This window comes from Nomia melanderi, chromosome 12 (genome assembly GCF_051020985.1).
Source record: "Nomia melanderi isolate GNS246 chromosome 12, iyNomMela1, whole genome shotgun sequence".
Lineage (NCBI taxonomy): Eukaryota > Metazoa > Arthropoda > Insecta > Hymenoptera > Halictidae > Nomia > Nomia melanderi.
In genome coordinates, this window is record NC_135010.1 from 2,059,699 (window position 1) to 2,087,460 (window position 27,762).

Consider the following 27,762-nt stretch of genomic DNA (forward strand, 5'->3'; position numbering starts at 1 on the left):
GATTCAAAGAGGAAGGTCATAGAATCATCCGCGTAGTATGAGTATTTTATATTTATCATCTTTAAGTACCTTCTATCAATGATGACATCTTAAAAATCGATCACTTGTATCAAGTTTTAAAATAGAACACTTCACATCAATAATAAAGATACACGAGATATCCTGTCCGTAACATCGTATGTACATCATGATGAGCAGATATCTCGTCCATTGTAGCGAAACATTAATGATTATTAATAAACGTGCATTCGCATGATATACATTAACCAGTTAACTGTATTCGACGAGTATAAACGTCATTTTAAAACGCAAAATGCTATTAATTTTGTCAACGATCAATTATTTATTGTTTCAGATAAATGTGTAATTCTTCGTTTTGCTTCATTTTTTCGTTAGAACATACTATAAACGCACTTGCTCTGCATTTGACGAGGATACACTTTATTATTTGATTTTATTGCGCGCACAATGAGAGATTTTTCAAACTAAATTTCACAGTTAACTGGTTAACCCCTTGCCCTACAATATCTTGTCAGACTCGTGGTGAAGATTTCAAACAGAATTTAACAAGCATAAATATTGTTTAATTTGTTTGAATGTGAATTACAGATTATTCCTCCGTTATCAATGATTATTCCTTAAAGCACGCATTAACATAGAATAAGACTCGATTATTCTCTTATTTTTAATAAACTGTTAATAACAAAGTAGTTAGATCGATCACAGTTCAGAAAGAAATCATAGGGCAAGGGGTTAACACATTGAATATCGCACGATTTCATAGAGCAAAGTATACAAAATAGAAAAAATATATTAAATCATTTGATTGAATTGCAGTATTGCTATTGCACGTTGATCTAGCTGAGTGTCACCGCGTTAGATAGCATTATTTATAATATATAAATGTTTACAAATAATCATCGTCTAATTGAATGAACTATAGTAATTCGATTTGGTTGGGGCCACGGTTATCCCCATGGCATTCGACGTATTAATTACTTCCTAAGACGTTCATAAATAATTTTTTGGTAGCATCGAATACAAATCACCAGTAAACTTAGCACGGACCGCAACCAATTTCAATACCTTCTGAATTGCGATTCGCAAGTCATTGTGCGCTGAAATGATAAGATGTCAGCACCGGCGCTTCATTGATAATACGTCCTCAGAATGATGCCCCCGCTTATCATTCGTTTTGATGGAGGGATAGTAGGGGAGCATTGCCATTGACACAAGACCGAGGCTCAGTTATCTCGCGTTTATTCGCGTAAACTGGAGCGCTCATAGCGCTTAGTGGTTTTTCATTTTTTACTTGGCGAACGAGGGAGGTCACGACCAGGGAAAGACTCGAGGATCGCGATCCAGACAGGACTCGCGACCTGGAAGTCATTCCTAAGTCCATGCGGAAGCACGTGGCCTAACGTCAAGGTGAGACTTAATGGAATTCTCGCGTGTTTCAGCTTCCACCTACGACACAGTTTCTTTCGCTTTTTTTTAGCTATCAATGTCTCTCTTCAAATGATGTGCTTTCGTTTAGGACTTGTCTCATTAGCTGTCATTAGCGAATAATGTTCATTTCTGCATGTTTACCGTAGCACACATTAAATACATTGCTGGCATCCCACGCGATGTGTGCAAATATTTTGTCAAATGTCATGTTACGTAAATAAAGCATGAAACGTTAATAACATTATAGTGGCCATTATCTCAGATATTCACTTAATTTCACTCAATTCGTTTTTATTTTAATTTTCTTTGAAACATTTTATCTTGATTAAATCTTTTCATTGCATAGAAAATGTACCTGCTATGCGATGCTATATTATTGTCCGTTGTATTTGTCCCCGTTTGTCAAACAGGATAATGCTTCTCTGATTCACTATAAATTTTGTCATATCCTTATATTCTTAGGCTTCGCTTAGAATTATTTCAAAGTTATGCCCATTCACATATTTCGTTATATGTGAAGCAATAATTGAATAATTATAATCGTTAATTTTCACTATGGTAAATCGAATATTATCGATAAATTAATGATAATTTTTTATAAATTCCTGTTAAGACTGCAATTTAGCATAATAGCATTCTCGGAGGGTTTCTTCGAGAATAAATATTACTTTTCTTCAGATAATTTATGTAGAATTAAAAATTCAAAGTTTCAGCTGAAGCTGGTAGACGGCAGCCGTCTTTGCGTAGTGTTAGTCTTATCGCGATTGTTTAAATTTAATCATGAAATTGGTCGTTTAAAGGAATAAAATTTCTGTAAAAGTTGCACCAAAGTGTCCCACTTCCTCGTCACTTTGGAGTTAAAAGTTAACTTTTCTCGGTTGAGAAAGCTTCTCGCGAAGTTAGGTCCGCAATTCTTAGAGTGCTTCTTGTAGCACGACGTGGCGGAAGTAACAATCGACTAGAACTCCGTATTAATGCAGTCTCCGAACGTCACAACGAAATCTATACCCTGTTAAATTGCAATTGCGTAATCATCTCAGGTGCCCGTGGTGCACACGACAATTACGTTGGAAACCATTCGTAAATAAATCCATTACACTGACTCTTCGACCGCATGTTCGCGCGAATAATACGAAAGAAAATTGTCATACGTAAAAACCAGATTTTTAGAGATTTCGATTTTATTCGTTTCCCATCGAATTGTATAAGTATCGCAAAAATCCGACACATCCATATTACTACTAGTTTTTAATATTCGTATTTCAGCCCTTAACACTAAAACTACCGAGCATTTAATACGATTAATATATAATCCCTATAAAAATTATAACAATAGATTATTTTCAGTTTCTTTGGACATTCATTATAGTATTCAAGTGAAATTATTTATTTTCGAGATCTTTCCGAATATTCAATGCTTTTAGGATATTAGTAATTACGAAACAAGAAATGGAAACCAGTTATTTTCGACTGGTACGGTACTTCTAGTATTAAAGTAACTCGAGAAGAAAAAACTGTCTGATGGTTCACTGTTTTAAATATTTATGTCCATATTTTCAGCGGGTTAAATGATTTAAAATTCTTAATCGTCAGATTGATTTTTTTTAACGATCAGGATGAAATACATCTATTCTTAGTAGCCTTAACATGTTTAAAACCATAATCCGTGCATCGATGATATTTGAATCACTTAGATAATCTGGCGATGATTAGATCTACCGCGTGAGTCTCTTATCTAACTGCTTTTTAATCAGTGAATTTTTCCAGAAATAATACACGATCAAAATTTACGGATATGCTTAATCACAAAGATATGGTTTACATGATGTAGGAATTGTTATTTGCAATCGGTTTTAATGAGTACAGAACTGTGATGCATAGATCAATTATGAATAAGTATCATAATATGAAGTCACAAAGAAGACGGTCAAAATAACAAATTTAATAATGTCATGACATCGAATCCATGATTTTATATCTTTGAAACAATCTTGACATTGACAAATCTTTGCGATTATATTTACAATTCCTTAATGAATATATGGACCACATAATTTCATTATAATAACTTTTCTGATACATAATCTGTAAAAGTAATTATTTAAAGATTGTAGTACGTAGTATTGAACGTATACAAATTCTATATTTCAGTTCATTTTTTATATAACACAATACAAGAAATCAAATTGTAAGTATAATCTAATCAGAAGAGATGTCTATTCTCTTTATTATCTTATAAACGTACAAAGAGGTTATATAACTTAATCTCTAAATAATACGCTACATTTTAATAAACAAATTAGTATTGCTAAGAAGAAGAAGTTGCGAAATATTTGAAGCAACGTACATATAAAATAATTCTTATGTTCTGAAGATTAATGTCATATCTTATATTACTAACGTTAATACTATACGTGGTGATTTGAAAAATAAATGATTTAACTTTATTCATGAATAATTTCATGGGTAATAATATAAAGTTACAGAAAAAATTCTGAAATTTCGTGAAGAAATATCACGAAAGGAAGTTACATAGTTCGGTTGTTATAATCAATGACTTCTTAGATCTTTATTTACACATTTGAATTGATTTCCATATTTGATGCAACAGTTAAACTTATGAATTTTAATGTTCATATCATTTTATGACTGTTCATGCACCATGGCACAAAGGTAGATTATATCGTCTATATTTTTTCTTTTCCATGTTAAATTATTTTTTCGTATTAGTTTAATCACATTTAAGTCTGAGTAAATATACAGTAAACCAATGTAACGGTACTTTATGTATTAACATTATTATTAATGTAATAATTAAATTTTTTTAACCATTGCATGAAATACACATTTTATGAATATATAATTTCGTTGCACATCTGTATTTTTCTCTTTCTAAATTCTTTTCCTGTTATACATATCAAAAATAATAAAAATAAAAATGTTTCAATTTACCAGTAACTGTTGAATTTAACAGTGAGCAGAAGTATATAACACATAATTGTCAATAGACAATCTTTCTTGAAAAAAGAACTGAAAATTAAAAACTAAAAATATAATCATTTTCTTTTAGTAAGGCGTATATGTTTTAATAAACTCAAATAATGTAATAGTTGAACTTTTATCTTCTCTTTCTTTTTATTTGCATACTCTTGGTTTCTCTCGTTCTCTCTCTTTTCCTTCCTTTCTTTTTTTCTCTTCCTTTTCGTCTTCCTCTTCTTGTTTCCTTTTCTTTATTCCCGTTTCTTTTCCTTTTCGTCTTCCTCTTCTTACTTCCTTTGTTATTTCTCTTCCATTATTCATTTTAATTGAAGACTACAAAAGATTAAAGTACAAATTGACTGGTCATTGATAATTTGAAAATTATTAACGGAAGGAGAATCTTAATTTTATGGACAATTCAAAGTAACAAGTGCTTAAATGCTACAGTATAGTCGGAGGAATGAGCAAAGATTGTGGAATTTGTGGGATTTATCCCCGATGGTTGCGAGATCGTGCCACCCCGAAAAATTTCATCGCTGTGTACGGTCTTCTCGGCACGGTGCAAGCGATGGCTTTCATTTACATCGTTGTCACCCTCACCACACTGGAGAAGAGATTCAAGATACCCAGTCGTACAACAGGTATGAATGCACTTACATATTTTTAAATGTTTAACTCGTAAATACTCCGAACACTTTGTTATTTTCCAAACGAGTGCGCGTTCAAAAAGTTGATAAAAAGGATTGTTCCTTGCAAAGCTATAAACGTAAATTTAGATAAGATGTAAAGCAAATTTACTGCTTTAATATTTATATTTCATCATATTCATCTATTCAAATCACTCACTGTTCAGTTGAATCACTGTGTACCCATTTGTTTGAAATGCATACAATTAACATATCTTTGCAGTCATTAGATATCAATGAAAGCAATAATGTATGGTAATAGATACATGATAATAAGTAGATTTATAAATACCATGGTATGTACATGTATTTACGTGATTATACAGATTTAAATAATATAAAAGTTGAGATGAAATATTTTTCACATTTCTGTTTTAATCAGTTTCTTAACAAAGATCATATTTATATACTTAAAATAATGTAATGGATATATTAATGAATAAAAACGATAGTTTGATTAAACACACATTTTAAAAATGTGTGTTTAACAATACCAATGAAGCATTCCTTTCGAAATATAAACCAGGAAATTAAAATAAGCTACTTAATTCCACTGTTACAATGTTTTCATGAAGTTTCAATGCTAAAATACTTAACTATTCCATCAAATTTTTTTACTTTTAATTTTGTGGAGATAATCACCTTGACAGATGGGTAGCTCAAACAATGATGCCTATATTCATTAATGTTACTGAGTCTATAATATGATTAATATGTAATCCTTATAAAAATTGCAACAACATACTTTTTCTTCATATATTCATTATAGTATTGCAGTGAAAATATGTATCTTTAAAATCAATTGGCAAATGAATAACACAAATAATGATTCATATATTCATTGAGATTATCGAGCCAGTAATCTGATTAATATGCAATCCTTACAAAAATTGTAACAATATATATGTTCTCTTCATATATTCATTATAGTATTGAAGTGAAGCTATTTATTTCTAGAATCAGTTGAAATATTCAACACTTCTAAAGTCTCAATAATAGCGAAATAAGAAAACTGAAACCCGTCATTTTGACTGGTACGATAGTTCTAGCGTGAAACTAAAGGGTGAAAAGTTCTGGATAAATCGTTTCGGTATTTTCGCGAAAACCGATGTTGCCATCGAAAGCCGGTAGTCGAGCGTCGCTGGTGTACACGCGTTAAAGCACTCGCACTTGTATTTGCAACACGCGTGCATCATGCACGGTCGACCCCGAGCAAACATAATCGCGTGTCAGTGTGCGTTCGTCTAGTAGGTAAGTAGTGTGTCGCAATCATAGAAGTGAGAAATCTGTCGTTAGAGCAACGAGCGCTGAACACGCACTGCGAAGACACACGGATATGCATTATACGAGTTTATTGTTAGTCATAATATACGCCAAGGGTACGCACACGAAATACTTTTACAGATGTCGCGAGTCTCGCGTTCGACCCCCTTTTCAGCTGAACGTACGTAAACTGATCAATGCGTTTCGGTCAGAGTTGCTCATCGCTTAAATTATTTTACGTAATTGTTTGTCCAAGATAACTAGCCGAATGAATTTTTGTTAATCAAACACTTCATCTAGGTAATTTATAATCCATAATCATTGATACCTCAGGAGTGCTAAATATACGAACTGATTTTAAAAATAAATAGCTTCACTTGCCGACCGGTTAATTCTTCGAAAACTAGTAGATTTTTCGATAAGATCAACTTATAAGTTCGTGATGTATCATTATATGCGAAATATTCAAATATTATTATTATATTATTATTATTTCATAAGTATTAAACAAGTAATCAGTTTTAATAAAATTTCATATTCTTTTAAATAGTATGGTAGTTGGAAAAGTTAGAAAGGCAGGTTTAAATAAAAACGAGATTTCTCGTTTTCGGTACGCAAAGCGTTAAGTATATTATAGACTCGGTAGTTTTAATGGTAATATATGAATCATTGTTTGAGCTATTTATTTGTTAAAGTAATTATTCGTTATTCGCAGCAGATTATAATATAGATTATTCTATTAACACTAGAAGTACTAGCTAACATGACTGGCTTCGTATTTTTTGTTTCGCAATTATTGGTATCTTAAAAGCATTGAATATTCGAAATGATTTTGAAAAGAAATAGTCTCACTTGAATACTATAATGAATGTTTGAAGAAACCGAAAATAATCTATTTTTGTATTTTTTATAGGGATTATATATTAATCGTATTAACGCTCGGTAGTTTTTGTGTCGATATCATGAAATTGACATTTTTACCATTACTTCTTGATGAAACTTTAATTTGTAATCATTTATTATAACTCTATTAATTATTATCCGAGTAATCATGTTTGGATTCATTCTCATAGAAGAAATATCTAAAGACGAGTAATAATATTTTTACAGAATAATTAAAAGTAGCGAAAAAATTTAGTTTTATGTAGTAAACAGTGGCCATCAAGCGATAGTAATAAGGTTGTAACCAGTAATACGAGTAACTTTATTTCAATTGTTGTCATTTATTCATTTATTTGATATGTTATAGAAATAAGTATAGAAAATAATGTTTATATTCTACAATGTGGTAATTAATATTGTATCGGAACTGGTTTACGAATATTAATGATTATTAATGGATTTGAGAGTACACGAATACTTTTATCCACTCAAAATATTACATGGTTATGAATAATAATTTTTACTTGTCTTTGTATATTTATTTATGGAAAATATCTTTTGAATATTTGCTTTATTCGTTTAAATTTAATTATTTATTTTTGGAGGACAACTACTTTTGTCAGATTTTTATTCCTGCACAAATAGTTTTGTCAATCGTTATATTTATTAAAATAATGATGTAAATATTACTGAACGAGGATCTAATGACATATAGTGTTCTCCACGTAATTTTGTGCTCTGACGATTCCTCAACATCTCTCTACTGTACCTATGATCTTGTAGTGCTATCCGATAGACCTTGCAGAAAAGAATAGTGGTGAGGGTCCAATAATTTCCACCGAAATTTAAGAAATGTACAAAGCAAAAGCTGAAATACGAAAACTTATTGAAAGATTATTTAATGATACATTGATGACTAATTTGTCAAAAACCATTAAGTTTTCAGGTTCAATATTCGAAGAGGAAGTTAATTGCAAAAATCTATATAAAAATGTTAAATTTAAAAATCACAATAACGTATACAAAATAACATAAGACAATATAAATATTTGTTAGATAAATTGTGAATGTATAAAATCAAATTTAACTGAAGAAATTGAATTTCTGAACGTAATGTAATCAACATGCCAAAAATTATATGTACCATCCTACACTTTGAATTTGAATTTGAATTGTAACAATGCTTATTTATTTATTATTACGTTTATTAATTTATTTTAGATTGGTCGTATTAATAATGGAGTTACTAGTGACCATCTACATAGCAATATTTATTTTACATTAAAATGTTCGTTAAAATTAATACTAATATAGGGTACCGGTGCCTAATATGGAACAGCTCCTAATATGGAACACCACAATATTTCGGAAAATCAATAGCTTGATGTGTCAGTTACTATGGGAAACGCCTCATTAGTAATAGAAAACAATCATATTAATAGTTGGTCATCAATTAAGGATTTGTCATTGAATGTAAATCATTATTGTGTGTGGTAGTACGTTAAATTTCCTGAAAGACACGTTAGATAGTTAAATTTCTTAATGTAGGTAAGGCACAAATTTTTAATTCATGATTTATTGAACATTGAACATTGTCATTATTCAAAAGCAATTTGCTGCAAATTTATTTTCTTCTTAAAATAGTTAGTATTTTTCTATCAGAATATGTGGGTTCCTGATATGGAACACCTTCCTTATTGGATGCACATTCTTTGTTAATGTGACATATAAATATAGTTTTATTTTATGGTGGTATTTGCAAAAACGATAATGATGGAAAAAATATGCCCAAAGCATTGTGTGTCATTTATATATCCAATGTACAAAAGAAAAAAAAGAAAAGAATTAACATAATATAAGTTTAAAAAGGTAGAAAATTCGTTTATTTATCCTTTTTAATTTCACAAATATTCATTTTTCCTGATAAAAATGAGTTTTGTCTACAAATTACTTAGGTGTTCCATATTAGGTGTCATTTTCTCACATTGCTGTTTTTCACTTTATTTACATTTATTACCGTGATTTGAAGACATTTAAATTTTTCCATCGTTATCGATCAGTGTACGAATGTTTATTAATTTCCTCATGTTTTGACGCAGATTTTATTGAAAAAAATGCATACATCTCGTTTAGACAAGCTTTTCAAGTCAGGTGTTCCAAATTACGTGCAATTACCCTAGTAGTTTGACCTAGAAACTTCATGAATTTCAGAAGTTCAGTTAATTAAATTAAAATACAGGAAATAAGAGTTTTAATTTTTAACAGACGTTCTAATTATGTGTACAATCTTTGTCGTCCTTAGGTAATGTCTACTGTAAAAATATTATATGAAATAATAACAGAAAGCAAAATATCAAATCTGTGTAATTCGTTCTCGACTCGCTTAAATAAAATGTTAGCCAATGTCATATGATATCATGAAGACATGGTTAATTTAAAAATGAAAATTGCTTTGTTGTCGTTTCGTCTGGCACGAGTTTGAAATTCTTGGAACGATGCGATACCACGAGTAGAAAGATCGATAAATACTACATTATTTATTATCAGTGAATGGTATGTCGACGTCGTGCAGATTAGTACATTACATATATGTATACACAATTGTATGATATGTTAATTACGTATTCTAACAGTTGCGTGAGAAATCGATACAATCCGGAGTTCGTGGTTTTACACGGCCAATGTTATTGCATTTATATGGTCGATCAGTGTTTCTGCATTGGTTCATTGAAAGTCGATATCGGCATAAAATGATATACTTTTTTCAATGTAAAGGACACATCGGTCTTATTAGATTATCCTGTGTATTATTAGGTCTAATGTTACATCAGCATCGCATGTCTATGAATGATAACACATTAACGGCACATCTTGTCATACACGACCATTTTACTTTTCGTGTAGCAAGTAAGAAATGTTGATTTGTTTTATATACTTATTTTAACACTAAAACTACCGAGTAATTAGAATGACTTATTTCCAATGTTTTATAAAAATTAAAAGAATACGTTTCTTGAGACTCGAAGGGTCTCCTAGCCTTGTATTTGTACAAATACACAAATTTCATTAAAAATCTCTATTAGAAACGCTTACATATTTGAAATACTTGCAAAATAAAAATTTTGAAGTAGGTCAATTGGACCCGTCCGGCAGTTTTAGTGATAACACTAAGTTTACGAACGCTTAATAGATTGTAAATTACAAAATGCAATTTAATAGATTGTAAACTACATTTTACACTAGAACTATCGAGGGTTTAAAACGATTAATATGTAGTACCTATAAAAATTGTAAGAATAGATTATTTTTAGTTTCTTTAGAGATTCATCATAGCATTCAAGTGATATTATTTATTTTCAAGATCATTTAGAGTATTCAATGCTTTTAAGATATCAATAATTGCGAAACGAAAAATTCTGAACCAGTTATATTGATGTTTTAAATAAGAAGACTACCAAAAACATTCATTTTTATACATTGAATTAACTCATAACTATGATTTTCTTACTCTTTCCCTTTAGATTGTGATAAATTACTTGGCTGGTGTATTTATTTGTTATACTACGAATTCTACTAACAGTATGGTTGCTACTAACTCTGGACGCAAAACAAGATATATAAAATAAGGTGAAAGGGAGCATTGAAGTTAATCCAATATATGAAGTGTAGACAGTGGATGAACGTATTACCATAAGGCTTTCACAAATTTGTAGAAACATACAATTTCTTATTGTAATTTCGATTTTTTTTTGGTTATAAACCGTGAATAAATTAATATTTTGACGGTTGGTGTTACGCAAGCGTGACGTCTTTCTGCTAACAGTTATGAACCAATGTCAAATACTTATACATAACATGACATTTTGTGCAGAAATTGCGAAGTGCTATCAGAACATTTCGATGACTGATGATCGATTTTACGTTCATCTAGTAAGATATGGCGATCAGAACGTTGAGGATAAAATTCATCCATCATTTGAGATTGATTCAATTTAAAAACTATCTGAAATACTTTCAAAACTCAACTTCATGACGAATCCTTTAAAATTTTTGAAAATTTTTAAGTACTTTTGACTTTCTCAGTTTGCTACTAAATGAACTGATTTTTATGCCATAGTGTCTTTAAGATAAGTTATTTATTAAAAAGATGATCATTATCAGAAAATAAAATAGTTTCGCAATTTATTAATTTAGAAATGTGTACTTCGTAAGAAAAAGTAAAGTTGTACATGCTTAACAATTATAAGTTATTTAAAATATGATTAACTTGTAATATTAATTTTCTTCAGAAAAGTTTTCTAAGCCCTACATCTAAATTTTCTAATAAACTGGTCACTGTTACCAAGCAGTGTGCAAATGTTAAATCATTTCTAAAATCTATATAGGACTGCAATTAACGAGAATTATCTGGTATAAAATATGAAAATGCTTTATCTTAACAGCACATCAATCATATTTGAAAAATTTAATCACTGTACGTTAAAAACAAATTATGAATATATACAACTTTATAAATAATAAATCATTTCGATCTAAAATATTGATATTCTGTCTTTATAACTTCTTGCAGTCGCAGAGTTATTATATCAAAAGTGGCGCCGGGTAGTACATAATTCTGTTTACACTTTTAATAATATTTCTTCTTTCTTTTTATCATACTGCACCATTTGTATCACACAGAAGATTGAAAAGGTATTTGAAGTGTAACTCTTTTGAGATTAGGAATTTTTTGCGAGCAGTTTTTAGTAGGCTTAGAAACTGTTGCTTAGTAATGTCTATAATTCTATGAAATATTTGTTTCTCTTAAAAAGACAGAGAAAGAGATGATCGCCTAACGTATTAAGTGTTGTCTACCTTTTACGTATTATCTTGATTTGTGAACAATTAGAATTTTGCGAGAGCAGGCAGTAAAGATAACGATAAGTTGCGATGAATATTTCTGCGAATAACAGGGATAATGATAGATTTTTATTATGAGCCTAGGAGGGTACATAGTATGAAGAGTATACAACAGTATTCTTACTGAACTGTGTGAAATACTGAATTATTCATGAAAGTGTTTCAAGAAGTACCGGTAAACTGAAATTCACCAGATAAATAATTCAGTGATAAATACAAATGATATGTTACTTTTCTATATAATAATCAATACACACCTCATACTGTTATGTCATCTGTTTACTTCCGTTAGAGAAAGGTGTTTCTATTCGTTTCTGAAAGACAGGAAAACTTTTGTTACGTTTGAAAACATCGTCGCACATGTACAACAAATAATTTCCGTTAGGGTAAGTCGGAGAATGATGGCCCACCTTTTTTAGAAAAAAAATTGTATCATAAATATTATTAATGCCTAACAGAAAAAAGTATGGTATTTGCATATTATATTGATCATCTCGGTTTCCTAACTGAAGGTCGCGCTGATCAGTCATTTAGATTAGATCTGGGTTAGTATCTATTTGATCTGTTAACTGTAGAATTTAATTTAAAAATGCACCTAGGGTATATTTTAATGAAAAATCAAAGTAAGACAAAGAAGAATTACATGGTTATCTAAAAAAATAAACAGTTCATCGAAAGAATTATAGTAGTATCACTTCAGGCTTTACAATGACATATACACATATCAAACGTAGTTAACTGATTAATATTATAACACATTACTCATATTTCATTATTATTATTATTATTATTAATATTTTATTTCTTAAAAACAAAGGTAATCTGCATAATACCTAAGTACTAGAAATAGTTATGAATGTAAATACATATAAGAAGAGTAGTTATTTAAATTGAAAATATAGATGTTTGAGAATCTAAATGAGATCGCACCGTCTTACCTGCAGAGCCGTCTCACTCGGAATTACTCTATGTAGAATAGAAAGATTCTAAACTCTAAAATTTAGAACTCTATTACATCGTTTAGTTTTGTTTTCCAGGATTAATTCTTTCCGGCAACGAGATCTCCCAGATTTTATCTTTGATATTGACCTACTACGGCGGCTCGGGACACCGTCCAAGATGGATCGCGATTGGTGTCGGCCTCAGCGCGCTCTCTTGCCTCGTTCTCGCGCTTCCACATTTCTTGTTCGGGCCCGGAAGGGACGCGATGGCCTTGACGAAGGAATACCTCGACCAAACTCTTCTAAATGCCACCACGATCCCCAAGGATCTGGCAATTTGTCCTCGTGATGTCAAACCGCCACTTTGCGACGAGGAGACGCTACTGGATGTTAGCATCGTCCCGCGGCTTTTGGTTTTTCTTTCTCAGTTTATCCTCGGAATCGGCACCACCCTGTATTACGGCCTAGGTCAAACGTATTTGGACGACAACACTAAGAAGAAAAATACTCCGATGCTTTTAGGTAAACATTCATTGTACTGAACTGAGCATAACAATGGCGGACAAAATTATTCGTACGATGAGAAAATAAAGAAGAAATTAGTCGCTACTGGTAAACAAGTAACTTTAGTTCAATGAATTTTATTCGGTATTTTAATTAATTGTCAAATTAATGTTAAAGTTGTTCAATTTATTGGTCTTATTTGAGGAACTGAAGAAGAAAATTTTCATTAGAAATAGATGATTAATTCTATTATGATTTAAAAGATCAAATCTTTCTTTTATGTATCTAATGAATTCAATGAGTATTATTTTAAATAATTTTAACTTGACAATTTAAATTAATCCAATAGTGGAAATGTGAAGAAGTAAAATGTTGTAAAATGTTCATTTAAAATGTTGCAGTATTACGATTTTCCATTGCAATACTAACCTCACTTTTGTATTTTTATTTGTGTAATTTATTTGCTGGAATATTATACAATATTTGCTAAAATAAAATTACATATTCATTCAGGAGCCACAATTATTTTTGCCAAATTTGTCTCATTCTACGAATTTTTGCGGCTTTTGTTCACCGTTGTACATTAAAAGTGTTTTGCCTTATTCTCTATTGTGTGGGTAAACAAGATGTTTTTAGTATAAGGAATGAAATTATCTAATAAATATTTAGGTTCAAGCATTTTCTTGTATATAAGTAATTGAATACCCAATTAATATATATTATACAAATACTTCACTATAATTTCGTAAAGAAAAAATCTAAAACTTTACCCGATCTCTAATTTTAATTTAATAATTTATTGAAAATTTTATATTATAACAACATTAATCTTTTTGTTTTTAGTTACTTATTGTTTTATGATGTACAGGATATTTCTAACTGTCATGTTACGACTACCACAACGTGATTCTAAGTACACCTTTCATTTGACGAGAAAGGATGCAAGCAAGTGCTCGCAAAATTCATTTTGACCTTAAATAAACGGTTGAAACTTTTTGTTGCTGTATTCTGTTCTACTAATTGTGGAGGACAATAATTTAAAAAAAGCATGGTCGAAGAGGAATAGTATATTTGTGAATTGCTGTTGACGTGCTCAAGGGATAGTAGAGGACAATGATATCCAGTGTCCTTTTCTCTTACACGGTGCGTTACCGGACTAGACACCATAGAACTTCGTCCTGTGCCAAATTGCATTACATTTTGTCATTTTGTACCATAATAGAAGACAGTCATTGTACCTGCTATATCGATTAACTCTTTAGTTCCAGTGGCATTGTCTTGAAACCACATATTTTAATATCAGTAAAATGCTGCCCAGAGGATTAGTCATGAAGCTGTTAGTATGAAATTGATATAGCAATCGTCATTTATTTTTTTGACAGTTAGAATAGCACTTTTTAAAAAATATTAATATTAACGAAGTAATTAATTGATATTAATTATTATTAGCAAAATGATTAATTGATATTAATTATTATTAGCAAAATGATTAATTGATATTAATTATTATTAGCAAAGTAATCAATTGATATTAATTATAATTAAGAAACTTATATTAACAAATATTAACAAATATTAACAAATACTTTCATTAAAAATGATAAGTTATTTAACGTATATTGTGAAAATAAACGTATTTTTCTTACAAGTTTTTATTTAGGACCTAAAGGTCAATCAATATTCGTGTAACAGAAAAGAACACTGGATATCTTGGTCTTTTACTCTTCTATAAGAATTTCAACAGCAATTTGTAAGCTTAATATTAATTTCCAATCCGTGAATTCTTTCAGACTATTTATCCCTGCAATCAGTAAAATATGATGCAGCAATAAAACATTTTAACTCTTTTTTCAAGGTCAGTATGAATTTTGCCACCACTTTCCTACATCCTTTTCCATCAAATGAAAGCTGTAGAATCACGATGTGGTTGTTATGATATCTATTTTTGAAACACCCTGTTCATTTATAAACGTTAAGATGAACAAACTTTCGAGTCTCTTGTTTTGTTTAGTAATTGTTTTGTTTAATTGATACATCTTTGAGTGTGTATCATATGACTCAAACGTTTGTAACGAGATCGATAAGAAATAATTATAATGTTCTTTGTGCTGACTCAGTATTCATGCTTTGTTGTTCTGATACAGGTGTATCATTTATATAATTCTCTTGTTCCTTAAAAATTAAGGAACATTATTAAAAATGTACTATATATTATATATCATATGTATTGTACGTTTTCAATTTTATATCATCTCTTAGTAATTAGGTTAATTTTAAAATGGATGAGAAAGGAAAAGTACTTCATTATTATTCTATTTAATGTTTGTAATGACTTAGTGTATTTAACATACAAAAAAGTTCTAACATTTCTTATTAATTTATAATTATTATCATATTCGTTATGCTCTGTTTGCATTCTCTCAGTTACAGAATTTTGTTTTGCGTTTCGTATTAAACAGATTTACGCAAATTATTAACTATATAGTTATTAATTATTTTTTTACGATTATTAATTTAATTTTATCAATTCTACTACAGTATACTCGTGTTCAGGTATATAATATTTCAGAACGTTATGAGGTTTATAGGTAAAAAGACCTCATTTTTCTCTGTTGAAGTGTTAAATTTATGATAAAATAACGCAATATAAAATGATTTTGTTAATTTCATTAATATATGTGCTTAATATATAAATAGTACATACTGCAATTAACTGTAAAGATATTTTATATTTCTACAAAGCGTACACTGAAACAAAAACCAGTTATCCTTTTCAAATACGTCAAATTAATTATTTGGCCCTTTTGTATTCATTCAATGTACAATATTTAGTAAAAACACTATTGTAAACGATTTTTGCATGAGTAACCTATTATCTATCTTTAACAAACATTAATCTTTGACTTGCATGTCTACTGAAGATGCAACATATTGTAATTCAAATAAATACAAGACTTATATATTACATAAAGAAATATGTACTGATTATTATTTAAATGTTGTATAGGTTTCACGTTTGCTCTGAGGACAGTTGGTCCGGCAATAGGATTTTTATTGGGCTATGGTTGTCTCAGTTTATACATAGATCCCAGCTTACACCCTGTGATTACGAAAAATGATCCACGATGGTTAGGCGCTTGGTGGCTAGGATGGATTATTCTGGGTGCCACGATGGGCATGTTTTCAATCTTGATTGCTATGTTCCCAAGAGATCTGCCGAGAACGAAGACCAATACAACGAACGACACTGCCAAAAAGGTAAAATTGAAATTTCGAAATTCAACGGTTCCAGAATTGTTACTATTTTTTATAGTTGGAAATCACGAAAAAATATTATAGGAATATAGGTAAGAAAATTAATTATGGTTCATTAAATAGTTATAAAGAAAATTGTAACATACACATGCGAAGTTTTACTAGGATTTAACTATATATGCTGTTTCAAAATATTGGATTGCTCAAAATATGCATGTTTTTAATTTCAATAAAAATCAAAAAGTATTTTATCATTTTGCAAATTGAAACTTTGTTTCCAAAAAGTCAAGAGATGAAAATTGAAGATCTAATTTTTGGGATGCATCATTTAAAAACGAAGACAATCTTTTAGCGAGCTTTTTACTTCAGTATTCTACCATTATTTTTCTACAAGTCATAAAATTATTATTATAGTAATTTTTTGGTTCCTTCTTTCATTTCATTTACAAAATACAAACAACTGCACCAGCAGAAGACATGTAATCTTCCCTCTATAACGTTACCTAAATCATCTTTTTAACATCTTATTTGTGTCTTCACCGTTTTATGAGCATTCCTCAATAAAATCAGAATTCAATAAAAAATTAATCTACAATTAACAATTAAACTTCGATTGTAACCCTTAAGTGCAATTAACGATTAGATTTCAATGTAAGTTCTTAATTTTCTTACGTCTCTTTTCACTTTATCCACCAGTTAAATACTTTATTAATAATTAATTTCTGAAATTCGTTTTGCAATTAAATCATCATTTTGTATATATGATTCTTGATGTTCATCAACAATCTGTAATGAAATACAGGGAGGCAATACAATTTAAAATAATAATAATGTAATAACTAACAATTAATAATTTTTGATTAATAATAATAATCGATTAAATCAGTTATTGAGTTTTTGACGATCAATTTAATTCATCATAAGTATTAATGAGTTAATGAAAATAAAAATTTTTATCAATTAATACTCAAACCTGAATAGAATGACCTTAGAAAAAAGGGATAACAATGAATGAATGCACATTAACGATGACGGAATGAAAGTAAATGCCCTTATGTGTGACCACTTTCATGGATTTTCAGCGTAACTCGTCCTACTCTATTGTCCATGAGTTTTTTTCTTTTCTTGCCCACGCTTGACGAGAATTTACAGAGGACGAATGTTTCATTTCGTTAAGTTAACTGACAAGCCGAGTATATACGAAAGAGAGCATAGACACGCGACCAATAATATGAGACCAGCTATGCTTCATGCCTGTGTGGTTAGACACATACAGTAGCTCGCAAAAGTATCCGTTCATCTATACGTATGATATATTTGATCAAATTACTTGTTTTCAATTTGAATTGTATATCACTTCTTAATTAAATGTATTTTAATTTAAAACGTATTAGTCAAGACTCATGACAATATAAATTGTCATAAATTAACTGGTAACTGCAACTTTAATATTTGTTAATACTAGAGCTACTTAAATACCGAGTATTTAATATAATTAATATGTATCCCGATAAAAATGATAAGAATAGACTATTTTCAGTTTTTTCATATATTGATTATAGTATTTAAGTGAAACTATTTATTTTCAAAATTATATCGAATATTCAATGCTTTAACACTGAAACTACCAAGCAATTAGAGTGACTTACTTCCACTTTTTTATAAAAGTTAGAACAATAGGTTTCTTGAGATTCAGAGAGTCTCCTAGTTCCGTATCTCTGCAAATACACAAATTTAATTAAAAATCTTTCGCGAGAACGCCTTCATAGTTTCAATAGTTAGCAAAATCTGAAGTGGGTTAATTTGACTCGTCCGGCAGTTTTAGTGTTAAAATATTAATAATTGGGAAAGAAGAAAACCGAAGTCAATCATTCTGACTGATACGTAGTTCTAGTGTTAAATATGCAAAATTTATTATAGAAGTAGGTAGATGGATACTTTTATGAGTAATTGTAAGTATTTGTAGTCATGTTGTCACTAACTGAACATGTCGGTTAGTTTGTATTATCTTCCTTTGTTTTTGACTGCGAGGTAGGGCAGACAAATTTCATATCTTTCACTATTCTCTAATATCTAACTGAACTTCCTGAGGGACGTAATGTTACAAGCAGAAACTGTGTAACGCTTAAACTATCTTCACCACGCACATACAATTATATTGAATGTTCTACAGAAAATTTATAGATACTTATATATTATACATACAGTTTACAGAATCAATTATTATATGCAGAAAACTAATAACAGCATGATGTAGGATGTTTATGCATCAAACAAGAGGATGCTTTCTCATAAAATGTGAGAAAATATTAAAGATTATGAAGTATTCTAACTATATTGATTGTGATCCCGGCTTTCAACTGAATTTAATTTGAAACTTTTTCGAAATTTTGAAGTCTTAACAATCTAATTTTGTTTACATTTTTTTTTAATGATGTTACACTGTTTTTAATATTATATTTAACATGTATTTCAGAAAATAGTTTTTTATTAAAAAGCAAGATGAATATTTCTCTTACTGATTATACTGAAAGTAGGAAAAGTATTATTTATGAATGTCGAATGTGACTTGATACACATAATAGTACTTGTAAGTAAAATTCATATTAAGTCATTTTTGATAAAAAAGTGCAAAGGTTTACATTATTTACCTAATCAATTGAAGTTTGCGGATCGTAATTAACAATTTGTAACACAAATAGTGTATACTTCAAAGAATCTACATCTAAGAATATAACATTCATAATGTACTCAAAATCTTTATATTTTTGGAATTAAATTTTGAAAATTTTAAGATTAAACTATTTAAATGTTTAATCATTTACACTAATATATCTAACCATAGGTGTAAAAACAACTACGACTAACCAATAATGGATGGATACATGGATTAATAAGGAGTTATGCTAAAATGCGTGTATGTCAGATGTTATTTGAAATTAACTTCTTTGAAACTTTATATGACAAAATTTAATCTGATTGTATCTATTACAAAACATTTAATGTGATATTTACAAAATATTCAACATTAATCTGCTTTATTACTAAAAATGTAGTACGTTATCGTGACATATAATGAATTTTTCCAGTTTTTGTCATATAATCACGCATGTATCTGCTATATTCTATAGGATGGTAGTATACCATTGAAGTTGCACCTGACTGCCCAAGAGCAGTATATGACGCCTATGGAGCCACGGAAGTCACTCGAGACTGAATACATTCCAACTATACGAGAATTCCCGACAGCGATGAAAAGATTGCTTACAAACTGGCTGTTAACATTCAACAACCTAAGCGGGGTATTCTACGTGTTAGGTGCATCATCGTACATTACGTTTTTGGCTAAATATCTTGAAGTTCAGTATAGTACGTCTGCAGCTGGCGGCACTGTGATCGCAGGTAAATCGTTTGTGATTACTTATGATTATTAATGATATTTAATAATAATTATTTTCCTGGTACATTTTTGTAAAAATGTTTAGTAATAATTGTTTTAGTAATAATTACTCACCAATGTGACCAGCAATATGGACCTCTTATAGTCAAGCTTGATTGTTTATTGTTGTGAGTTTTGTAATTTGAAAGAACTCTGAAATTCTTCTTGCAATACTTAATTATATATACTAATGACATTTTAGTCAAATTTTCATATCATTTTGTAATAAAAATTAAAAATTGTGCTGAAGTCATATAGAAATAAGATTTTCAGCAAGCCCTATTTGCTGACAGTAAGTCAATCAATACAAAGCGGTGGTTAATTCTCTTTTTCAGTAATATTTTCAAATGTTTTTATCTGATTTCCAAGTTTTAGCCGAATAACACAAGGACACATAATCGTATGAAATCTGAGGAAGCAGTTATTACTTTTCAGATGTTTTTAAAGGGCAATGACTTGATAAAAATGTACTAATAAATCTACTTACAAAGCTCCTTTAATTTCGTGCGACTGCATAATAGGCCTGAAAATGTTTGTAAATAATATCTGAAATTAATATACGAAATCCATATTGAATAAATATGCAGATGATTTTCGTCTAACATTGTTGTCGAGAATTTCAGAAAGTGAAAAAGGTACTCTGTTAAAGGAAAGTTACGTTTTTCTAATGCATGTAATTACAAAAAGGAGATTCGAATTGAAAAATGTCTCCGTTAATTTTGTTTTATACATATATGTAATATGCAAATTTATTGTGCCTATAATGCAGCACAGTGCAAACATTAAATCCCATTTTGCGTACATTTCCATGAAATGAAAAATTGTGTAGTTAAAACGTAGGTTGCTACAAAAGTTTCGAGAATTCGAAATTCAATTGTTTATATTATTTCTATAAAGTTTCATAGTTTTAAGGTCAGAAAGTGCTGACAGAATACAATGAAAAATGTATTAACGTTGAAGACGAATATTTTGAAAAACAATAAAACTGTTATTTCAAACTTATTTATAACTTTTCTCATACTTTCTGGAAACTTTGGCAGAAACCCGCGTAATATCTGATATACATATAAACCCTCCACAGAAACTCTACAGTGTGCAATCGATGTTTTACGAAGTAAACATCGGCCGAATAAATTACAGCAGATTGTCAATATTTAATTCTATAATTTAAGAGTGATTCACGTCACTTAAGAGAGACAATTTAACGAAGGTTAAGTAAATGTGGACATTATTTAAATTCTTTTTTCACAATAAAGGAACATAATTCTGTGTGCCAAGGTCCTATATCATTGATCGGTATGGTACTGGGATTTCTACTCTCTGGAATGGTAATTAGCAGATTCAAACCTGGTCCTAGACCGCTTCTCGCATGGAACGTGTTTGTTGGCGTCTGCTTTGTTGCTGGTCAAATACTCTTCATATTCCTTGGTTGCTCAAACGTTGGCGTTAAAGGCCTCGACTATGATACTATGCAGTGAGTACGTTTTCATTTTTATAGCGACTGATTTTTAATCATAATTAGAAGTAATAATTTAAGTAGAGTAAATAATTATTTAAGATTATTGTCATTGCGATCACCATCGTTGCCTTTATTATGCAGAATTCTATGGAATAACATGAACAAGGGGGCATGGGGGGATTTCCTATGAAAAATAATTTTTTCGCTGAGATTTAATTTTCGAGAAAATTAAGTTTGAAAGTCTAGTGTGTGGTTCTGTAGTTATATCTAAACAATTATATAGTTTGTAACTGATAATAAAATATTTTTGATAAAATATATTTTGTCCTATTTTGAATTTAGTAACTCCAAATATTGTGTAAGTGTTGATCATAAAGAGGGTAGTTGTTGTAAGTCGTATAGCTAATTAGTTTATTTTCGCCATAATTGCATATGCACACAGTGGATTTTTCAAATTAAATTTTTCAAAATCTAATGTAAAATTTCATTGCATGTTATTCTTTTATTTTTCACTAGGTACTCTAGCATCTACACTAGCATCTTAGCAACATATTGTTCTTTATTTTATTAATTTTTTCTTTTGTTATTTAGTAAGTCTTGCTTTTACAAAGTGCAATTTTTAATACAATTAGTTAAATGAGTTCAATTGAAGTTATTGAGAAAGGTTATAATTGTAGTTTTTGTTAGGCAGTTGCGTAAGTGTTAATATTTCCTGAATAATTGAATATAAGCATTACTTAACCAGTCAGCTGTTTGACGAGTATACTCGTCATGAAGAAATCTCAACGTTTTGTGTTATGATGAGTATACTCGTCCAAAAACAGCTAATTTCCTAAAGGGATATTCATTTTCGAAACAATCAATTTTATACGTATACGTTACTTGAAAATTTTTGAAAAAATTGTATAAACCCGTACACATACTAGAGTAAGGTGCATACTTTTCAAAGAATTAGCAACAGCTAACTCGTTAATGAAATTATCTTCATAAATTTCATCAATATGTCTGACCCGTTTTAATTTTGTACATATTGCCGCAAGTACGCGTAAACAGTTAAAGATTTCCTACTAAATTTTTCAACAGCAATAGCAATTTTAATAATAAGATAATAAGTTCTTTTAAATAACATAACGTAATTGTTTATACATATAGACTTTCAGACTGTATTAATAACCAAGTAAATTATTGACTGTAGGCCATTAATTTATGATAGAGTCTGCTATTAACCCTTTTTGCACTTGACTTATTTTTAATATTGTTGAATGTAAATCTGTATTTATTTTTAGGGAAATGAATTAAAGTAATTTACAGCGGTAAAATTCAACGTTCTATATTTATTTTATTTATTATTATTACACTAAGATTTAATTTTTATAATCTTTTAAAGTGTGGTACTTTTCAAAACAATTTTCAACGTTCTATAACAAATTTATATTGTCATCTCCAGCATGACATACGGGTGTAAAGGTTTAATAAATTAATTAATTAATAAAACCGGCAATAACCGGTTTCATAAAATTTAGGCGATGTATTATTATTCCAGGATGAATTTGACGTACAGTTGCAATGCCGAGTGTAACTGCGTGGCAGTCAAATATTCTCCGGTCTGCCACGAAGCGTCGAAGACAACCTTTTTCTCAGCTTGCCATGCGGGTTGCCGAACGATAATCAACGACAAGGAATTCGGAAATTGTAGTTGCCTCCCAATGTCCGACTCGTTGAATTTCGAAGATCATTTTGGCTACACCACCGAGAGCAAGTCGCTTGTACTGACACAACCGATCTACCTAAACGATCCCCAGATCGTCAGTTTCGATAAAGTTAAGGCGGGACCATGCACGAGCGACTGCAGCCGTCCCTATCTCCTTTTCATGGTTTTTACCTGCATCATACAAACGCTGGCGTGTTCCGGAAAAATTGGTAACGTCCTGGTAAATTATCGAAGCGTCGACAAGAGAGATAAAAGCTTCGCGCAGGGTATTACATTGATGACGATTTCTTTGTTTGCGTTGATACCGGGTCCAATTATTTACGGAGCCATCATTGATTCCACTTGCTTGATCTGGGAGGAGTCCTGTGGGACCAGGGGGAACTGTTGGTTCCATCATAGACGGAATTTCCGGTATCTGGTTAACATTACGTCGGCAGGTAGGTGGTATTACTAATTGATAAGTGAACATGATATTTTGTATTACGGTTGTTTACTTTATAATTAACACTAGAAATACCGAGCGGTTAATACGATGAAAATGTACTCCTTATAAACATTGTAAAATGGACTGATATTCTTTCACACGCGTTGAACAAAACGTTGAAAATCACACACACACACACACACAGTATAAAGTAAAAACAAACTAATAGGCACTTTCCTTACTCGTTTTCGACTCTGACTTACCGAAGGTACGTGTTAAACTGACTACTCGAAATCAAGGCTATTAGTACAAGAGTGATAAAGGAAAATAAGTGTATTGATCTCTGTTTATGCTTACAATGCATAGTTTAGGAGATATTCGATGCCGGCGACCGATGCACTCATCGATGCACGGTACATAGTGACGTCGTCTCCGATCACTCTAATTTATGATTTAGCACTCGGAATAATATCATGCTGCATATCGTTGAATTCGTTTCAAAACATACTAATACATTGTAGGAAGAAAAATATATGATTCTATAGATAGATAGCTATGAAAATAACGTTAAACTCGCATAATATGTCTTTTCATACCAAACAACTTTTGTAAGAACATTCTTTTTCTAACTTTAATACTTTACGAGATATTCCATCGTACACACTTCAATATACACCCTGTATATTTGTTAGAGTATACAAGTGAAACTATTTGTTTTTAAAATCATTTTGGATATTGAACACTTTTTAGATATCGATAATTGTGAAAAAAGAAAACTGAAATCCATGATTTTTAGGATCAAGGTAAGCCATAAGTATGTCTCAGAATTTAATTATATTTTTTTTTATGTATCGAGGCGACAATTTTTATGCAGTTTATTTCAAGCAGACGTTTATGAAAGTACATTATTATAAATTAATTTAAAATAATAGAAGTTTTTTATATTTTATTGTGTTTTATATGTTCATAATCTTTACATGCTTGTGAATTGCTCAGTTTATTTATTATAAAGAGTTATCAGTGTTAGAAAGAGTATAGAGTAACTTGTTTTGTATGTTTAATGTTAAAATAATACTAACGTGGATTTAATTCGCCGAAATCCAATGAAACTTGTATTTTAATGACAAAAATCTTTTATATTGAAGACGATATTGTTCCTAAATAACATAATACAAGTATTAACAGATTTGGGGTCGTTATTAATACTTTACACTTGTTAACTTGTTAATATTTACTCTTTTGTAGTATTAATTAAATTGTAATCACTAATGGTTTTAATCCAATATTAGATTTGTATAAATAGTATTGGTACTACTTATTTCTGGTATTAAAATATGGTCGATAATTCTATTGGAAGCAATTTTTTCAAAATTAATGTTTATTTATATACAATGAGTACGAATAATTATAGTGTTGGGTTTTTCATAAATAATAAGACTTTTATTAAATACACAAAACGCGAAAATAACACTATCCGCAAGACACTGCAAACAAACATAGTATAATACGAATATATCACAATAACAAAATAGTTACCCGAACAATAAATAAAATACAATCTGTTAAATAGTTTTAGTATATATTTTTCTAACATATAGAAAATTTCGTGCATAATTAGTTCAAGCATATGTTTTTGTTTCTGTACTTACTAAATTTCACATTAAAAATGTTTACGGTGTTTTATTAAAGTGTATCAGAAAGCTAAGAAAGAATTAAATGATCCGACAGAATCAGATATTAAACGACTGATTTTATATATGTTTATGTCAGAAAATGACAGTTAATTTAAAGTGATACCTTGCGAATTTAACTTACTTTAATTTAATTTCTATTAGATAGTTTACTAATTTAAGTCGATGTTTGAAATGAATTCGATCGACTTATGTATCTTTATTTATCTGAATGCAGTCTTTAAAAACATTTAACCAGTGCCTCTACTCCTTCTTTAGGATTCTATAAGTATTTTCATTACTTTGTTGCTGATGGACTATTTGAAATTTTAGTGTGTTATAATTATATGGTCCAAAAAGATCCTGAAAAAGATTATGACATACATTTATCAATTCTCCTGTTATATTATTAATTGTACGTGTTTACTTCAGTTGGAGCAGGAAATTATTGAACGTTTCAAAAATCATAACTTGACTAACATTATACGATATTTTGTAACACTAAATCATAATGCTAAAGAATTATTTCAAAGTTATGTTATTGAAATTCCAGAAAATGTAGCATTACAAATGTCTTTAAGTTTTTCAAAGTGTACAAATGTCTGACTTTTAATTTTGAGCGATTATAACTATTCTTAAATTCAATGCTTGTATATATCTACATACGTAAATAAGAATGAGTCGCAATTTTTCCTGTTTTGAGGAGAAAATAATCTGTTACACTTGTTGTTAGCTTGCCTCTAGTTGGACGTGTGTAAGAGATATAAAGGTCGCTACTATTTTTTCAACTATAATTATGGAATTTTTTTGCGTTAACGAATGCAACAAGCTACTTTCTAAAAAAATTTTTAACCTATCTACATCCAGAGATCCATCAAAACACACAAAAATTATATTTGAGACATTTTTTAAGTAACACGTAAGGTAAAAGCACCAGTAGTTGATCAGTTAAGACAAATTTTCTGCGTGAATAATAATAAATGTTTGCTCTTTTATTAAATGTAGAGACTCTATACGTGAAAATGCTGTTTGAACGTTTTACATTATGTAACAAAGCAAACTTTTTTGAAATAGTTATGTTATCCAAATTTTATAAATATTTTTGAAAATTCAATACTTGTGTCAGAAGTTGACCATCTGTTAAAACGAGAAAACTAGTAATTGACCATATGTTAGTTAGCAGTTGACCACTTGTGGTTAAACCAAAAACACTAAAGGTAATTATTTTAATATCGTTTATTTGCGACGATTATGATAAATTACAAGTAAAATGATAAATACACATGGAAGGAAATTAATTTCATGTTGGAAATCGGAGGCATACAACCAACGTCAATGAAATAAATTGTTAGTTATTACGCTAAACAATTTCATTTAGGTGAAAGTGTTTCGGTGTTGAGTCACTAGGTGCTGTAGCATATCTGTCGCGCCGTTATCGAAAAATTGTTACTTTTGAAAACCTTATTTCTTACGTTTTCCTGAGAAATAGTCAACTACTGATACCAGGCCAATTATTTGATACCAGTCAATAATTGCATTTATATGAACATCCTGTACACATAGTTCTGCATAGTTGCGTACAGTAAATCATATTCTTGTTTAATGTAAAATACCCTTTCAGGTTTTTCGACGATAGGAGTTCTGTTCGATGCGGCAGTCTGTTATCTCGGAAAAGATGTGGATCTGTATGGCGCCCAGGAGACCGACAAACGTCGCGAATTTATTAAAGAAGATTCGGCGCCGTCGATTGTCGGCGGTGAGAAGAAGAAAGAGATAAATGGAAATGTAAATTAGGAGAAGTGAAATGCAGCTGTTTGTTCCGATCGTAATTCGAAACCACTGAATGATATTGACATCTAGGAGGCTTAAGATAATAAGGAAGTTTCAGATAAGATTGAAACTGCACGAGAATCGTTGGGTACCTGAAATTTAGAACGTTCCATGACCGAGAAACGATTGAGGGAAGAGTGGAAATGGAAAAGATGTTTTTTTTTTAAATACATTCCGTATACTCTGTTTAATTGTTAAATAATAATTACTTGATAAATAATCAAAGAGTCAGTCACAATTGAACGTGAAGCTTAGAACATTGAAATGATGCTAATTTGCTACTGATTTATATTACAAATCATTGGTACATTTGTATCATTGTACATCGTTTACTCCTGCCTGTTTGTAAATAAAACATGAATTTTTAGAAA

The 27,762-nt window shown here is 30.0% G+C and overlaps 1 protein-coding gene and 1 long non-coding RNA gene across 4 annotated transcripts; one reads left to right on the top strand and one right to left on the bottom strand.

Moving 5' to 3' along the window:
- Positions 1 to 1,211: 1,211 nt before the first annotated feature.
- Oatp33Ea (Organic anion transporting polypeptide 33Ea) lies at positions 1,212 to 27,762 on the top strand. Of its 3 annotated transcripts, none has more exons than XM_031974636.2 (8): positions 1,212 to 1,428; positions 4,881 to 5,069; positions 13,196 to 13,621; positions 16,611 to 16,861; positions 19,990 to 20,260; positions 21,576 to 21,771; positions 23,300 to 23,904; positions 27,183 to 27,762. In XM_031974636.2, exons 2-8 carry the CDS (start codon positions 4,889 to 4,891, stop codon positions 27,353 to 27,355), a joined length of 2,103 nt encoding a protein of 700 aa, XP_031830496.1. In that variant the 5' UTR covers positions 1,212 to 1,428; positions 4,881 to 4,888; the 3' UTR covers positions 27,356 to 27,762. The 3 variants fall into 3 exon arrangements, with proteins under 3 accessions (XP_031830496.1, XP_031830497.1, XP_031830494.1); XM_031974634.2 differs by having other exon boundaries at positions 1,216 to 1,428; positions 4,876 to 5,069; XM_031974637.2 differs by lacking the exon at positions 4,881 to 5,069.
- On the bottom strand, positions 4,456 to 13,239 carry LOC143175128 (uncharacterized). The gene is made up of 3 exons (XR_012999785.1): positions 13,097 to 13,239; positions 12,416 to 12,472; positions 4,456 to 4,761 (listed from the first exon to the last, which is right to left on the bottom strand). It is a non-coding gene; the product is annotated as an uncharacterized LOC143175128 (long non-coding RNA).

Coding starts and splice junctions, on each gene's coding strand:
- Oatp33Ea (XM_031974636.2), top strand. CDS start 4,889: ATGAGCAAAGATTGTGGAATTTGTGGGATTTATCCCCGATGGTTGCGA. Junction 16,862..19,989: donor CGAACGACACTGCCAAAAAG/GTAAAATTGAAA, acceptor TATATTCTATAG/GATGGTAGTATACCATTGAA. Junction 21,772..23,299: donor CTCGACTATGATACTATGCA/GTGAGTACGTTT, acceptor TTATTATTCCAG/GATGAATTTGACGTACAGTT.